We start from the raw sequence: 17407 nt of genomic DNA on the forward strand, positions 1-17407 counted from the left end.
TACTTGATATTTTATAAATACAGAGCCCATTCAGTATTGTGATTTTTGGAACTTAACCTTTTTTGTGTGCTTTTAAGTATCAGTTTCCTTAAATGTGGGAATGAAATTGATGTTACGATTTCCTGACTTCTGCTTGGTCTTATGATCATGTTTTCCCAGGACGTCTTTAATCTTTTTTCTCAGGTAGATTTTTTAAAAAAATTGTTTATCCCTCAATTTATGTATTCTCAATTCTTATTACTCACTGCCTATTGATGAATTCTATAGCACAGTATATAGTTAGCACACACACAAATAGATCATCATTCTGGGAGCACCTACCTATATGTGGGTTTAGCAAAGGATTAAACATAAAATGGCCTTTTGTCACAATGAACTTTTTATTTGTGTCTAAAATTGCCTTTTCTTTTTTTAAACAGATAAGTGTAAAGCAGGAAATTACTTTTACTGATGTATCTGAGCAACTGATGAGAGACAAAAAACAAATCAGAGAGCCAGTAGACTTACAGAAAAAGAAGAAGCGGAAACAACGTTCCCCCGCAAAAGTAAGACAATATATTAAGGTGGTAATCACAAGCTCTTAATTCCAACTGTTGGTTAATTCTATAGGCAAGAACCTGGCTGGACCCTAAGGCAGATGTAAAAGTCTTGTGTGGTTTAGTAGGAAGGGGTGCATGCCTGCATGGAGGTGGTGGGCCTTGCTTTCAGTTTTTCTGCTTCTCTTTCACCATGTTTCTGACTTGTCTAAAAATGAACTTTTCTTTTTCCGTATCTCTAACAGATGGCATGCATTGCCCTTTCTTCTCATTTGTGTTAGTTTTCCTTATCTTTATATGAAGGTTTCAGGAAAATGTAATACCAGTTATTCATCAGCAAAAGGTATAGGATCCCTGTTAATAGGATGTAAACTTCATGAGGGCAGGGACTTCATTTTGTTCACAGCTGTATCCTAAGAGCCTGGAATAGGAGACATAATAGATCTTCAATAAATATTTTATGGGTTAATGAATGGGTTAGTAAATCAACAAGTAACCCAGGCTGGAGTGCAGTGGCATGATCATGGCTCACTGCAGCCTTAGTCTCCCAGTCCCAAGGGATCCTCCTGCCTCAGCTTCCTGAGTAGCTGGGACCACAGGCATGTGCCACCATGCCTGGCTAATTTTTGAATTTCTTACAGAAATGGGGTCTTCCTATGTTGGCCAGGGTAGTCTCCAACTCCTGGTCTCAAGCAGTCCTCCCACCTCAACCTCCCAAAGTACTGGGATTACAGGCATGAGCCACCACTCCTGGCCTGCTTTTTTCTCTTTAGTATAGTGATAGCTGAATGTATGCAGCATTTTTGGTATTCCTAGAAATTCTCTGAACTCTCTGCAGTATATTTGCATTTTTATGGTTAAGTCTTATTTTTTTCTTCCCTCATGTGGTGAGAAAGTCCTTTTAAAAAAGATCATACTGTAATAGATTTTTTTGATGGCTTTTTAAATATTTGTGTTTTGAAATTATAATCATCATTATTATTTATGTTTTTTATACTTTTGGACTTACTGGAGTGTTGGAGCCAGCTCGAGCTGGCTTGCAAGATTTCATTTGCAAACTAGTTGCCAAAACGATTGGTAGCTTATAATTAGCTATGGTGGGAATATTTACACCCCAGAAATCAGCAAATGCTTCTCTACCCCCTGATTCCTTAGCTGGTGGTTAAATATTTGCCAGCATACCACTATTTGGGGGCTATATAAGTATGCCTGCGATAGCAAATTTTGAAAAACATAGAGACTAAAATAACCCATAGTTACATTTCCTTGAGATAACTACTTGGATTTTCTGCCATATTCCCTTTCTATCTTTTTTCAAATATGTGCGGATAGATATGTAGGTATAATACAGATTTAATTAGCTGATTTTTAACACTTAAAGTGTATGTAAGCAATTTTTGTGCTTTAAATTCTTGATGTTTTTTGTAATCATTTTATTAGCTACATAATCTATTTTTTGATAGATCATGTTAATATTTAATTATTGCTTTATTGGACATTATTATGTTATTTGAAAGTTGTAGTCCTTTTGTTTCTGTTTTAAATCATGCTGCACTTAAAATGTTTGAGTATGTATCTTTGTGCACTATTGATCAAAGGGTGTGAACTTTTAGAAAGATTTCTTGATAATGTTACTCTTTTCAGAAATGTTATACCAGTTACATTTCTACCTGCAGTGAACCTGAGGTGTATCTGTCTGCATTCTCACTGGTCTTGAGTGACTTTGCTTAAGATGGGAGCCTCATTATAGTTTAAATTTGAATTTCTTTAGTTTCTGGTCACACTAAACTTCTAAAATTTTTGTTGGCATTTTATATTTCATGTTTTGTGAAATTCTCCCTTCTTTTCTTCCCTCTCCCTCCACTTCTTTTCTTGGGGTTTTAATGTTTTTCTCAGTAATTTATATCATTTTTGGGGGTTCTTTACATTAATGAACAAATCAAGTTCTTCAAATATAGAATGATACCAGGTTTTGTGTACAAAATTATTTCTAAAATCGTTTGTGATAGTGATTGATTGTTACTTTGGATTCGTTGCTGATCTATGGGGTATCTATTTCAAGTGTGCTCTCTTCTTGAAATTCTGACTAAAACCCAGATTATCTGCTTATTGGGTGTTGGACTCTGTTTTTGGTGATATGTTCTAGGTATTTGTAAATATAGATAGGTATTTACAGACTTTAAGCTATTTTGCTTGTCTAATTTGAGATAAAACTCGTTTATAATGTATCATTTTAGAATATTTCTAAAGGTATTATTTAAGTATTTATATACCTATAGTGGCCAGATGACAGAGTCGTCCTGTTCAAAGTATAGTATATATAAGAGAATGTTTTAAGGAAGCCGTTTAGAGAAATTCTTAGAAAGATGAAGTGACTAGAAACAATATACAGAAGACAGAGGTGTAAGAATAACAAACAGGCCAGGTACAGTGGCTCACACTTGTAATCCTAGCACTTTGGGAGTCTGAGACGGAAGAACTGCTTGACCCCAGGAGTTCAAGACTATCCTGGGCAACATTGTGGAACCCTGTGTTTGTTTGTTTGTTTTAATAAAGAACAAACAATTATTTTTCAATTATCCTGGCATGTTACATGTAATGGGACAGGGAATGGTTGTGAACTGTTTTTAACCACTGGTCTGCCATCTCCAGATGAATGGGTTTTTTGTGTCTGGAGTCTTAGAACTTTAAGGTATAATCAGTGAGTAATTTTACGTTTTCTCAGGAGTGTGTATAAAAATTTATGCTTCAGAACTTCTGTTAAAGTAATTTGTTCTGCTCTTTGGTATGAAGAGAAAGAGAAACTCACCCATGTTTGTAAATCAGTAAGTGTTACTTGTTTCAAATTCCTTAAAAACAATTTTAAGTTCCTCAAAGAATTATGATTTATTTTGCCTAGAGGACTCCATTCTCCCCCAGCACCTTTTCCAAATCTTAAAATCTTGCCATTGTGAATATTTTGAGTTTGTGTCACCATTGTGTAGTATTAGATTGGGGACCTGCACAAGAAATATAACTAATGCGATAGAGTTTTAGTAAAAATATCAGAGCCTATAAACATCCATGTTTAACTATGGCTCCCTTTATAAGTTTTGTGAAGTACTGTGTTGTTATGTCATCTTTTAGCTGCCATGGATTTTAAGCAATAGTTGCTTTCTGAACCTTTCTCATATGGCAAAGCTGAGTCTTTTTTTTTTTTTTTTTTTTTTTTTGGAAAACTTAAATGCAATGGGAAAGCCTGATCATCTTAAGGTAGGTTTTGATACTTGAAAGCTGCCTAAATACACTTGGCAGGATGCCTGATGAAGAGGATAACTGAGCTAGGGAACATCATCTAGGTCAAGGTATTTGCATCTGTTGTGGAATTAGCTGTTTTATGAAAGTAAGTTTTCTACATAATAGAAGCTTACACCTTTTAAATATCAAATTTCATTTTCACCATTTTTTGGGAAATCTTTAATGTGTTGTTTTCCTTTTAAATATAGTGTACTTCAACGTAATTCAGTGTTTAATGTCTTGAAGCTGACATAAACATTTTTTAAAATCGTGTATTGCAGTTGAAGCCCTCTAGGAGAACAGAGATTTTAGGGCTCTCCCCCACCCACCTGACCCTGAAAATCCTCACTGTTAGACTTTAAGTGTTATACTGCTTATTATCACTTCACTTCTCATTCCTTGGTGACATGCTATTCATTTTTACATTGCTGTATATTTGGGTGGCCACTTAACATCACTTTCCTTTGTCCCTTTGAGTCTGTTTTTGGTGATTGTTATACTCTTAAGCTTGAAAACCTCAAATCTTGACACTAGAAGTTTCTGAATAAATGAGGTATTACTACTGGACTTTGGTATTCACTTGTTACGTGAATTAGAAGGTAACATTTTCCATCTCAGAAGGGTTTTAGGAGGATTGTTGGGTTAACATTAATGAATTCTAAGAATTTTTTTCAGTAAAATGTAACAATATTATCTAAATCCCATGTCGTATATATTATATAGGTCTTTTCAAGCTCCTTAGTAACTGAGAGAGAGGATATTTTTAATTACATCTTTTTATTCTGAAATATATCTTTTCATTTATTCAACAAATAATTTGAGTGCCTGTTATGTGCCAGGATCTCTCATCAGAAGAAAGGAACTGGGTTGTTTGTTGTAACACTTTAGGTGATCTGAATAAAAATTGATTATTCAAAGTTATGCTGAACTGAGGAAGAGTACTTTTCACGCATCAAATAGATTATAAACTGTATAGAGAATCCTTTCCCAACAATTTATTATATATTGTTGGTTCCCAGAAAAGATTTTGGATTTTGGTATAAAAAAGATTTAAGATTGAATTATGTAAAATAAGGAAAATTTAATGAAAAGAAACAGAGAAGTAGATGTACCAGACATTTGTCATGCTTTCTTCTACATGTTACCTTGATTTAGGAAGAAGTAGCTTTAAAGATGAACTGATTATAAGACTTGAGGATGAAAACAGAAAGTATGGAATAGTAAGAAAATGAAGGAAGAAGATTGGCAAAATAATAGAGTTTTATTTATCTAATTTTCCCAGGAAATTGTGTGTTTTGGGCAAATTGTTTTCCCATAGAACTGAACCCTAACTTTGAAAAAAAATCTGATGTAAATCTTTCGTTAGAAAATATCACCTACTTCTTTGCCTAATATTCAGGAAACAGGGAAGAAAAAGCCTTTTCTAAAACCCAGGGTCATTTTGCTTAACATAGTTGTTGTACCATGGTTATGATACAGTGAATTGCCATTTAAAAATGAAATTTGGTGATGAGAAAAATGTAGTACTGAGAAACAATAAAAAAAACTCGATGAATGAAAGAAAGTGACAATGTTAGAATGGGTTAATAAGGATGACCAGGACAGTCAAGTTGCCATGATGGGTATTACTCAGGATGACTGTTAATTGTGTTATCTTTGGACTTGCACTATTTTCCATTTCTCATTGGATTTGGAGAGTAAAGACAATTGTCACAGCTGTCATTCTCCATCCCCAGTTGCAGTAGAACATCTCATAATAGGTGAGAAATATAAACTCTCTTATCTAAGTTGTCTTTTGAGTTTTGGTGGCTTAGAAGCTGATTTTGACTGATTCAGGAATATATGATAAAACTTATAGTGTTTAGTTTAAAATATGCTTTAATAATTTTAGTAGTACACATTTGAATGTGAAAAATCGTGTCTGCCTATTAGGAAAACAGAACTTTTTCTCAGTAAGGGGTGTCAGGTTTCATTTAGTCAGTGGCAGTGATCCTTATGGAGTGAAAAATCTCTGAATTTGAATAGGCAGACTTTAGGGCTTTGCCTGATTAAAATGGGTATATTATTTAAGATAACATTCACCATATGTGTATATTTAGGTAGCTGGCTGGTAATGGATTTGTCTTAAAACAGAAAATATATCACAATGAATATGAGATTAAGAAAGCAGATTAACTGAGAAATTCCATTTGATACTCAATTTTTTTTTCTATAAAATCTTGTTTTAAATTTACTGAACACATAAGAAATAAAAATCTAGTGTGTTGAGAATTAGAGTATTACTGATTTCTCCACTTGCTAAAGCCTGATTACTTGGTGTATGTAATATACCATATTTCTCCTGAAGTAGCAATGACAAGAGGCAAGATAAAGCATCTGAAAATGCTATAGCAGGCATCTTAGAATTTAACATTTTAAACATAAAATTCTTTAATTGTAATGGTGTTCATATGTTGGGGGAAAAAGAAAAGCAAAAATATTTTATGGAACCAGTTGCAGGTGAGACTGCTAATCTCCAAGGCAAACACACTCAGCTGGTAGATCACATTCTACATTAAAGGTCTTGAAAAGGTGTGAGCAAGAAAAGAAGGCAAGTCAATACCAGGGAAGAAAATTTTGCCTGCGTTAATGTGCTAGTTTTGTTCTGCTAAGGGATTTTATTCTTTAACTACACACTTCTCTCACTACTCAGTTATCTGAAGGCTAAAAAATTGAAAAGTAAAGTTTTGCTTTTAGCAACACATTTAAAAAACAATAAAGTGGTAAGCTAAGAGGAGTATTTGATATGAACAGCAGGCAGCCAGGTCCGTTGACAGGAATAGAGTCTCCACTATGCTCCAGATACCATTTTGGACACTGAGATTATAAGGGGGAATAAAAATCATTTAGATATATTTAAAACAGGCTACAAATTGGAACGGCCATTGATGCTCATCTGAGTCAAGATGAGTTTACTCTGTGTCCTTTAAACAAAGATATTTGTTACTCGGGCCTAAAGAAAGAAAGGAAAATATAAAATGTCCAAGAGTTTGGTCTTTCTGTCTTTGAACTTTAAAAAAGCTAGATTTTCCTGTGTGTTTATCCACAAGGCAGTGGTAGCTGTTTCATCCACAAAATTCACCTTGAATTAAGGCTTGAATCGACAAAGAAAGGCAGCAGTACCAGAAAACAATGACCTAGAACTCCTCAACTCGTCATAAAAGGACTTTGTACAGTCAAGGATTACATCCGTTTCACATTAAGCAACTTGGGCCAGATTTTTTCCTTACAAAGCCTTTCCTTGCAGTTGCTATGCCACAGAAAGCTATTGAAGTGCCATGTTTTTTGGCAGTTGGATGTTCTTATTTGTTATCAACATACATGAAAAAAATACCTGCTGCTGTCTTGTTTTTAGTTCCATTTTATATAAGTATTTAACATCTTTTTGTTTTATGTCAAAAATATTTTGAGTCATATTTTAAAAGATTTTGTGTGTTTTCCTTTTGCACAGTGTTAACTTGCTTATTATTATGTGACTTGGAGGGGTTGAAAAAATTTAAAACGGACTGGCCCAGAGATGAAGCTTTCCACTCTCTTTGACTCTCCTCAGGAAGCTGTGACACCCACTTCCATTCTCCTGCCAAATGTTTCCCTTCCATGACTTTGGTGCATAGACTTTGAAGCATTGTTGACCACATTGGCAGTTTGCCCAGAATCCAAATGCCCTGTGTAATTTGCATAATAATCACTGCTGATTTGCATATAGTATAAACTAAACTGTCTTCTTGAATTTAAAGTAAAAATGTTTTAAGGATTAAAGCCGTTTTCCTTTACCTACTACCCTTTTCTAGGTTTGAGAAGGCGTCATAGCTGTGTGTTTGCAGGCCCTCATCAGTTTCCACAGTTCTTTGTTTCCCAGTTTTCTCTACCTATGTTGGACAGTTTCTTAGCTCCCATTCTGTATGCCCGCACCTAGAGCATTGTTTCCCTCTCACTGGGCATACTCCTCCTGATCAGATCTTCTGGTTTTCTTTGCTGCTTCAACATCATATTCTGCTTTTTTTTTTTTTTTTTTTTTTGCTTTCCTCAATAATGAAAAAGGAATAATTTTCACTCTTCCATATGTCTGATGAAAGGCAATTTTTTTTTTTTTTTTTTTTTTTTTTTTTTTTGAGACGGGTTTTGTTCTATTGCCCAGGCTGGAGTGCAGTGGGATGATGATGGCTCACTGCAGCCTTGACCTCCTGGCCCAAATGTTCTTCCTATCCTCAGCCTCCCAAGTAGCTGGGAGTACAGGGATGTGCCACCACACCTGGCTAATTTTTGTGGAGATGGGGTTTTGTCATTTTGCCCAGGCTGGTCTTGAACTCCTGGGCTAAAGTGAGCCACCTACCTCAGCCACCCAAAGTGCTAGGATTACAGGCTTGAGCCACCATGCCTGGCCAAGAGGCAGCTTAATGTTGCACATTGAACAAGTTGTTGATAAATTGGAATACATGCAGCCTAAGGTGAGTTTTTCTCTGGTGCCATCCAGACGAGACTCACAATACTGTTAATCTCAATAAGCTCAGAAATATAAGGTTGCTTTCTTTGACTCCTGTCTTCCTTCCTTTTACCCACTTCTATTTTTTAAAAAAATTTTTTTAAGGAATAATTTTCCTATTCAGTACTTATGTCCCAGATGGACCCCATACCCACTTGTAATTTATTTGTTTGACAAATATTCTTAGGAATATGTTTAACAATAATTTAGTAGTTCTAGAATAACCTTTAGGGTCTGGAAACAGACCCTAAATTCTACATATTATAACTTGAAAACTTAAGTGTTCTCTTTTTTTAAGTGATAGGTAACCACTTACATGGTTCAAAAAAATGTGTTAAGTATACAGTGTAAAACCTCCCTCCCATTTTATCTCTTGTCTGCACAGTTCCCCAGCCATCATAATCAAGGATATATACTTCTATATATATATATATCCTTCTCAAGTAGTTTTTATGCCTATACAAATATATATTCCTGTATGTACCTTTTATATACAAAAGTTAGCAAAACTATACTGAACTTTGCAAAACTATACTGAACTTTGCAAAACTAGCAAAACACTTCTAAACTTTGCCTTTTTTTAACTTAACAAATCCTGACACCCTTTTCATATAAGTATTAGAAAGCTTTGTCATTTTATTTTATGACCACATAATATTAAATTGTATTCATTTTCCATGATTTATTTAATTAGTCCCATACTGATTGATGTTTAGATCATGTCTAAAGGCTTTTTTTCCTGCATATATCAGAATTTGAAATTGAAAATATACCTGTGCTCACCCTAACTGAACACTTAGGACCCATCACGCATCAGCATTACAGAGGAGAAGGCTGTGATGAGATCTTACTTAACCAGCTTCCAAGGTTTTATTAGTGATTTTTGCTCATTCTGAGTCACGTTGTACTTTCTTAAAGTTAATGATAACATTATTCTAATAGTCTTTTCAAGATTATTTAAAAACAAAATATTTCATAATCTCTGGTCACCATTGTTTGCATTATCTTTTTTAAAAATTACTATTTAATTATGTTTTTAAAACTTATTTCTTTTGTTTTTGCCTTTTTTTTTAAACTAGATCCTTACAATAAATGAGGATGGATCACTTGGTTTGAAAACCCCTAAATCTCACGTTTGTGAGCACTGCAATGCTGCCTTTAGAACGAACTATCACTTACAGAGACATGTCTTCATTCATACAGGTATTTCTTGAATTGAAATGGGCTTGTGGCCATTAAAGTTATTATCTTTGTTATTTTCATCTTCGTGTAAACGTCATTCATTCCTAAGACCACAGCTAATCTGGCATTCCAAATCAGAGATTTTGTAGGCCAGAATGTCAGAAGGAAACCAGGAAAAAATGTTGAGTGAGAAAACAATTAGCATGGATGTGTAAAATTAATTAAAGAGTCTTAATTGGACACCTGTTTGGCTTAATGTGCTCCATTTAGCTAGAGAAATGATTAGAGAATGTATTATTAAAAGCCTGTTTGTCAGTGTTCATTTTTTGTGTATGCAAAATATCCAGGCAGAGTTTAAAACATGGATTTGGAAATCAAATATAAATAAATGATAGCTAAGATAATGAAGTTGTAGAGAACAGTATTAAAGATGGCAGACCTTTGGGTAAACAAACTAGACATGTAAGATGAAATGAGGAATAAAAACAGTTATAAGGGAGATTTGGTGAATTAGGAAAATAGTGTCCCAGAAGCTGGAAGAAGCTAGAATTCCAAGCAGGGTGTGACCAACAGTGCCAGTGCCCTAGGGAGGATAGAGGTTAGAGAACCGAGAAAAAAATCTTTGGAATAAATAGCAAGGAGATCACAAGTAGCTTTTCAGAAAACAGAGTATAAGGGTTAAACCACAAGTGGGCAGTGAAGAATCTGAGACTTAGAGTGGACTATTCTTTTAAGGAGGTGTAGTGAAAGGGAAGGAGAGAAAGTACTAAGGTAGAAGTGTTTCAGGACTGAAACAAGGTTTCTCAGCATAGAACAGTCCAGAGAATACTTTCCTTAAAAGGAAAAGCCCCAGCAGAGAGAGAAAGTTTGAAGAGACAAGATCTTTTTAAAAAGGGATGTTTAGAAAGTTCTGAAGGTTCTGAAGACAATATGTAAAAGGGCATAAATGGATGGTTAACTAGGGAGAAAACAGGATGGGCACACCTTCTTCCAAATAAAAAGAAAGATAATATGTTTAAGACACGTGAGAACCTGTAGAGTTCTTTCTTACCCCATGATTTTAAAATTTAATTTTAAATTGTTTATTTCCTTTTCCCCCCTTGAATATATAGATCAAATTTAATCTCATTTTTATGTGATTGTGAGAATATGAATTTTTAAATCCTGGGAAAAAAAATGGAGAGGAAATAAAATTCTGTTAATAACATCAAAAATTTGTATGACTATTTTGTAATTTTCCAAAATTTGGGCATGTAAGATTTTTCTTTCCTCAGAAACAGTAACTAAAAACTGTTGTTTTATTCAGTAACTAATTTGTGGATGTGAAATTATTTTAAGGCGAAAAACCATTTCAATGTAGTCAATGTGACATGCGTTTCATACAGAAGTACCTGCTGCAGAGACATGAGAAGATTCATACTGGTGAGTGTTAACCACCCTTACTAGGTTCATTAAAATGATTATTTCAGATGGAGGGAAGAATTTTTAATAAGTGGCAGTGACTTGCTGCCATTTCTATTGGTTTAGACTCTAAATCACAGGTTATCTTTTTTATCCCTTCAATAAATCAATGTTAACTGTTAAGACTTAACTTTAATGTCCAAGCCCAAGAAATTACTTTGAAATAGAGTTGCATAATAACCTAAAATATGTGTTTAAAGTCACAAAAGGAAGGAAGATTTTCTGAAATTGCTATTTCCTTAGGTGTTTACTAAGCTTTAAGTTATCATTCATTAGTCTGAGGTAGGAAGCGAATTCCTGACTACTGAAGCAGCAGTACAATTCATTCTCTTTCTTTGCATTTCATGTATATACCTTACCCTATCAGTAAACATGTAATCTTAAAAAGTTGAGAATTACCGATTTCTCAGTCAAGTTATTAATGATTTAGAAATTAAATATTCTAGAGGATCATTATAAAGGAACACATACCTTAAAAACCTAAGTCTCATTTTAGAGCAAATATTTATTTGCATCTATTTTTGCCAGTGGTAAAACCAACTTTTATAAGTAACTTTGATTTAATAGTCTGTTGACTTAACCTTTGTTGCCTCTAAGCATGTTGAAAAGTGTTTCTTTAGAATTGATTTCCAGTGTTTTGCTTTTTGTGATGGAATAAAAGCAGAGTTGGTAAATTTGTATAACTTTGAATTTTGCATTTGAATAGAATTGAGAATTGTGATAATATGAGAATATTGGAAATATTAAAGTTCTTCATATTTTTCTGTTTTAAAAGTACTCAAGCAAGTACCTGCCCAGTGTTGTTATTTAGATGTGTTCTCATGGAACCTGCAGTATTTATGAAAGGACAGTTTGTCATATAGAAGCAACCTTTTCTGTCCGACAACTTTTTTTTTCAATTTTCTTTGCCCCTAAAAAGAAGCATGAATATGTCTGATCTGCTTAAATAAAACTTCAGCCGGGCCGGGCGCGGTGGCTCACGCCTGTAATCTCAGCACTTTGGGAGGCAGAGGCGGGTGGATCACCTGAGGTCAGGAGTTCGATACCAGCCTGACCAACATGGAAGAAACCCCATCTCTACTAAAAATACAAAATTAGCCGGGCGTGGTGGCACGTGTCTGTAATCCCAGCTATTTGGGGGGCTGAGGCAGGAGAATCGCTTGAACCTGGGAGGCAGAGATTGCGGTGAGCCGAGATCGCACCATTGCACTCCAGCCTGGGCAATAAAAGCGAAACTCTGTCTCAAAAAAAATAAATAAATAAACAAATAAATAAAACAATAAAACTTTAACTGGGCAACACGTCTGTATGCTTGGATGTACTACTTTTTAACAATCATTTTGCACATTACTCATTTCAGTTTTTTAAGTAAATGTATTCATCTCTGTTAGAAGGGGCTATACAATGCACTATGGGAGAAAAAATTTATATTAGATTTTGTGTGACTTATAGCTAAATTTAAATTCCTATATAACAATAAAACCTGATCAGATAAAAATGAAAGTGATTATTTTTGTGTGTTCTTAATACCTGTTAGGGTTTGATATTTTACTCATTCATTCAACAAAAATTTATTGAGCATCCAGTGTTTTTCAGGCGCCAGAAATAAATAACATAAGGCAGTTTTTTTCTTTGCAGTTTACATTCTTGTGGGAAAATAGACGTGGAAAAACACACATATAAGCAAGCACAGTGCAGTTAAGTGTTCTAGAATTTTATACAAAATTCTGAAGATACTATTGTGCCCTGAGGAAGAGACACATGTGCTGTCTGTGAAAGTTACTTAGGGAAGGTGTCACAGAAAAGCTAAATGAGGCTAAGTTAAGAATATATGTGTGTGGGTGGGTGTGTATCTGAAAAAAATATTTTTGAAACAGTACTTACTTTTATTGCACTACGATATTTTGTGTGTGTGTGTATGAATTTTTTTTTTTAAAGTGCTGGTCACAATTCTGTAATCAACTGCACTAGACCATGGGGAATCTTGGATTTAAGCAGAGTATAATGGGTTGTTAATGTTTATTTAGAATTTACTAAGTACCAGAAAACTGTGTTAAATATCTCATTTCATCCTCACATTAATTGTGAAAGGCAGGAGTTATTACTATCCCCATTTTATAGATGAGGAGGTAGTAAGAAGTGCACAGAAGTTAAGGAACTTTCCCAAATGTGTATATCTAATAAATGATGGAACCAAGATTTCAGCTCAAGCCTCTGTGATTCCAGAGTACGCATGTGAAATCACTGGCTATGCAGAATGGGACTAGAAGCAGAAAGTTATATTTGGGCCTTTTTGAGTTTTTCTTGCTCTGCTACTAAGCCAATTATGGCTTAGCTTTCCTATAGGTATAGTAGCATCTAAGAGCGGTAGAAGCAAAGGCTGGAGTTCTTATATTATAGAGAACAATGTAGAAGAAGATAAGGAGTTGAGAGGAACCAGGGCAAAGCAATCACTAGGGTTCCTTAACAAAGCAAAGTTCTTTTGAAGAGAGAATCAATTCTGCCCTATTGTTCCCTCCCCACTAGGTGGAACTGATATAAGGGGATAGTTTTCTCTTCTTTACTTCATATTCTTGATTCTTTTTGTAGATTCTTTTTAAAGGCAGTAAAATGTTTTTTGTTAAACCTATTTGGGAATATATATCTAGAACCACAAATAGGTCTCCATCATTTATTATTATGTTCTTACTGTTCTTTCATTTTCTAAATGGCTTTTATTTTTGGAGGAGGGTAGTGCCCTAAAGTTTGCCCACGTGAAGGCTTTCTTTCTCTGTAGGCCCTTAGTTTAGAAGAATACATTTAAATAGTTACAGCATTAAAAAAGATTTTCCATATTTCTATCCATTTTCTAATTGTCAAGTGAGTAATGAGTCACCTAACTGACCCTCAAAGGTTGGTGAAAACCATCAGCCCTTAAAGGCTCCATTTTCCATACATCCTTCCTTCTCCCTTTAGGTCTCATTATACTGTCTCCTCCTGGTCCCTCAAGCCTCCAAGCCCGTTCTCTGCCCCTTTGCAACATGGTTAAAAATCATTACTCGCTTGGTAGCTATGGCCAACCATAAAGAAACCTGTGTCTTACTAAAACTAAGAACATAGTTGATTTGGTTTCAAAAGGTAAAATGTTTAACGTGCCCTAGACAGGCTATTATTTAATTCCATTTCCTAAATTTGGGCTTGGCTATGAAATACCATTTTAGGGGAGTGTACTTTTTCATCCAAAGGCTGATCCCTGAAATTCTGGTTTAAGCTTTATTCCTTTAGATTAAGGCACTGAAAACTCACATTTTAAATACCCTCAGGACTGCTATTTTTGGCAATTATGGGAGCTTTACCTTTTTTGTGAATATTATCTTTTTTGTAAATATTACAGATCCTTTATTTAGGTGATGTTTTGGGTGTGCGAGGGACGATGAGGACTTGAGGCTAAGGTTGAAGATAATTCTAATTGTTCATTTTGTTTAGGGCCAGAATTACTGATCAAGTGCATATCAAGGTTAAATATTTATCATCGCTGGCAGATTTCCTTGTGGATCAAGTACTTTTGTCTGACGTGCCCTTTCCTTGTCTAAGGTGCCTATTTTAAAAATGCATATATAGAATAAATGTTAGAATGGCATATATCCGTAGTTGTGTTATTTTCTTCTCACCCAATGAGCATTTTACTCTAAGAAACTTCCAGTCTTATCACCAAGAGGGATTGAAGAGTAAAAAACCTAAGTACCATTTTTAATTTTAGTTTTGTAAATTCCTCTAAATAGTAAGCCCCAGAATACCTACCCTGATGTTCTGTTATACAAATTATGGTTGCTTTTTAGTTATGCCAGGTTTCATAATTTATTTTTTATTTTAATTAGTAAAAATGTTACGAAGCTATTTCTATAGGGAAGTTTTTATAAATGATTCTCCTCCTGGCGGAGTGCGGTGGCTCACACCGTAATCCCAGCACTTAGGGAGGCTGAGGCAGGCAGATCACGAGATCAGGAGTTTGAGAACAGCCTGGCCAACATAGTGAAACCCGATCTCTGCTAAAAATACAAAAATTAGCCGGGTGTGGTGGCACAAGCCTTTAGTCCCAGTTACTCGGGAGGCTGAGGCAGGAGAATCATTTGAACCTGGGAGGCAGAGGTTGTGGTGAGCTGAGATTATGCCATTGCACTCCAGCCTGGGCAACAGAGCCAGACTTCATCTCAAAAAAAAAAAGAGATTCTCCTCCCAAAAACAAAAGAAATTCTTGAAAAAACGAAATCACTCAGAATTATATATGTTCACTAGGTTTCTTTTTCCATAAGGTTCTTTTTTAAGCCTTTAGTTCTTAGATGTATACAGTTCTGTCTTTAAAAATACAAAAATACTGGAAAACCTGTCATCTAAGTTGGTGTTCTTCATGCCTAAAAATACAGCAGTCCTCTTTTCCTCTTTACTATGACTTTTATTCACAACTGTATTAAATAGCTGTATTAAATAGCTGAATAATAACGCACTTTTATTTTTGTAAACCAGTTGGGTTAATGGGATGGGGTTAGAGAGAATGTTGATTTACCCTTGACTAACGTAGCTTAACCCTTTTTATTTCCCTTAGTATGGTTCAGTTATTGATAAAAATTAGTTTTCTGCTCACGTTTTTCAAGCCCTAATTTATAGTTAATTAGCTTTAACAGAGAAGTCTTAAGAAAGAAAATGTTAAAGACCTACTTAGAGTTTAAATCTTAATTTGTGAGGATGAAGGAAATGAATACTGTTTGTATAACTGAGAATGTTGTGTGCACTACAAGCTCCTGGCATTGTGATTGCTGAAGCCCAGACTGCACTGGCATGGACAGATCTTGCCAAGGAAGTATTAAGCAGAGAAGTATGGATTGCTGGGACTGACATTTTCTGCTTTAACAAAGCTTTCAGAAACCATTTTTTTTAAATCTGCAAAGCTGTTAATAATTCCTACTAAAAGATTGGTTATACATAAAACATACAAAAGCTTAACACTATATATCAAAATATCTCAGTAAAGACAATAAAAGAAATCATGTATATGTGTGTGTATATATGTATATAATTAAAGTATGGTGTAATTATATATATAAATTGATAAAAACCTGATATATGTATAAAAATATTAAACCATACTTAAATTTTTTTTTGTTTAGGAGGATAGGAGAAGTCATCCAGAAGATTGATTCCATTTTATTATTATGTCTTACAACAGAAATATGGCAAATCAGAGGCTTTATAATGAAAGTTGCCCAGTTTTCAATTAAGTGTGTATATTTTATGGATGAGTATCCCTACCCCTCAAATCTATATAGAATGTTCTTTGTTAGTTCATAGCAGCTATATTTAAAAAAGATGTTTAGCATTTGTTTTAACAAGTCTTTAACAAATTGAGACTTGGTTGAAGTGGTCTCATTCTTCTATATAGTCATTGAGTGAATGAACATGTGAATCCTGCGACTCACAGTTTGATGAAGCATATGTCAAATTTCCAACACAGTGGTGCAGACAACCTGAGCTTTAGAATTTCATTGAAATAGACCAGACAGGATTCAGATTGGTGGCTTCATGGAAGAGATAGAATTTAAGTGACCCTAAGAGTGAATTTGATTTAGGCTTTGTAATCCATGTGTTGCATGGGAGTCAAGTGTCATCACAGCAACCATAGGTAGTAAAGCAAAGGCATGATGGAAGCCAGGACCAGAAGGAAAATCTACAGTGTACTGAGGGAAGTTGGGAATCGTTGAGCAAGAATAGGTAAGCAGATACTCAGATAATAGATTCAGAAACACACACAGTTAAAGTTAAAACTGAGGCAGACAAGGCAAACACCCAGACACTTGAAGATGCTGGACAAGAGGCCAAGCAGTGTGTCATATATGCTGGCTTAGAAGAACCAGAAGGAGGCAGGTACTTCATTGTAGTTTAAAAAAAACTAGCAATTACTAAGAATTCATCATTATCATAAGCCTAGTGATACTCAAGTAAATTTATTGAGTACCTGTTCTCCACCAAGCACTGGTAACCCACTACATAAATTGTCTCACTTTATCCACACAACAGTCCTGTGAGGAGGGTACTGGTATTCCTGTTTTACAGATGAGGTTCAAAATGATTAAGTCACCTCCCTCAGTGTGTATAACTGGTAAATAACAATCTAGCTCTTCAAAGTTTGTGCCCTTAACCAATATGCTATTGAAAGGGTAGATCAAACACCAAGGAAATTTCGAAGTGACATCAACTTTTGGTTTTAACCAGGGAGATTTTTATTTTGTTCAGGTAAGGGCAAAGCCAGTCCTGGACCTGGCCTGTAACCTGTATGTATGTAGCCTTCTATGCTTCACTGAAAGGAAGTCTGTGGGTGGAGGGGTAAGACCGGATTTCACAATGGAGTGGGCAGAGACAAGATGTGCATGTAAATAGCCGTTCTGAGGAGAGCAGG

At 34.9% G+C, this 17407-nt stretch overlaps 1 protein-coding gene across 14 annotated transcripts in view; it reads left to right on the forward strand.

Moving 5' to 3' along the window:
- The window catches only part of LOC105470250 (zinc finger protein 148), a 141623-nt gene that overhangs the window by 86009 nt on the left and 38207 nt on the right, over positions 1–17407 (forward strand). For 13 of the 14 annotated variants that reach the window (XM_011722049.3, XM_071092336.1, XM_071092335.1 and 10 more), the window contains 3 exons: positions 420–545; positions 9414–9537; positions 10855–10938. In XM_011722049.3, coding sequence (XP_011720351.1) covers positions 420–545; positions 9414–9537; positions 10855–10938 — 334 coding nt within the window. Of the gene's footprint in view, positions 1–419; positions 546–9413; positions 9538–10854; positions 10939–14442; positions 14551–16121; positions 16236–17407 lie in introns of those variants that run through there. The other variant, XM_024789261.2, reaches the window with a different exon arrangement.

Source organism: Macaca nemestrina, chromosome 2 (genome assembly GCF_043159975.1).
Source record: "Macaca nemestrina isolate mMacNem1 chromosome 2, mMacNem.hap1, whole genome shotgun sequence".
NCBI classification, from domain to species: domain Eukaryota; kingdom Metazoa; phylum Chordata; class Mammalia; order Primates; family Cercopithecidae; genus Macaca; species Macaca nemestrina.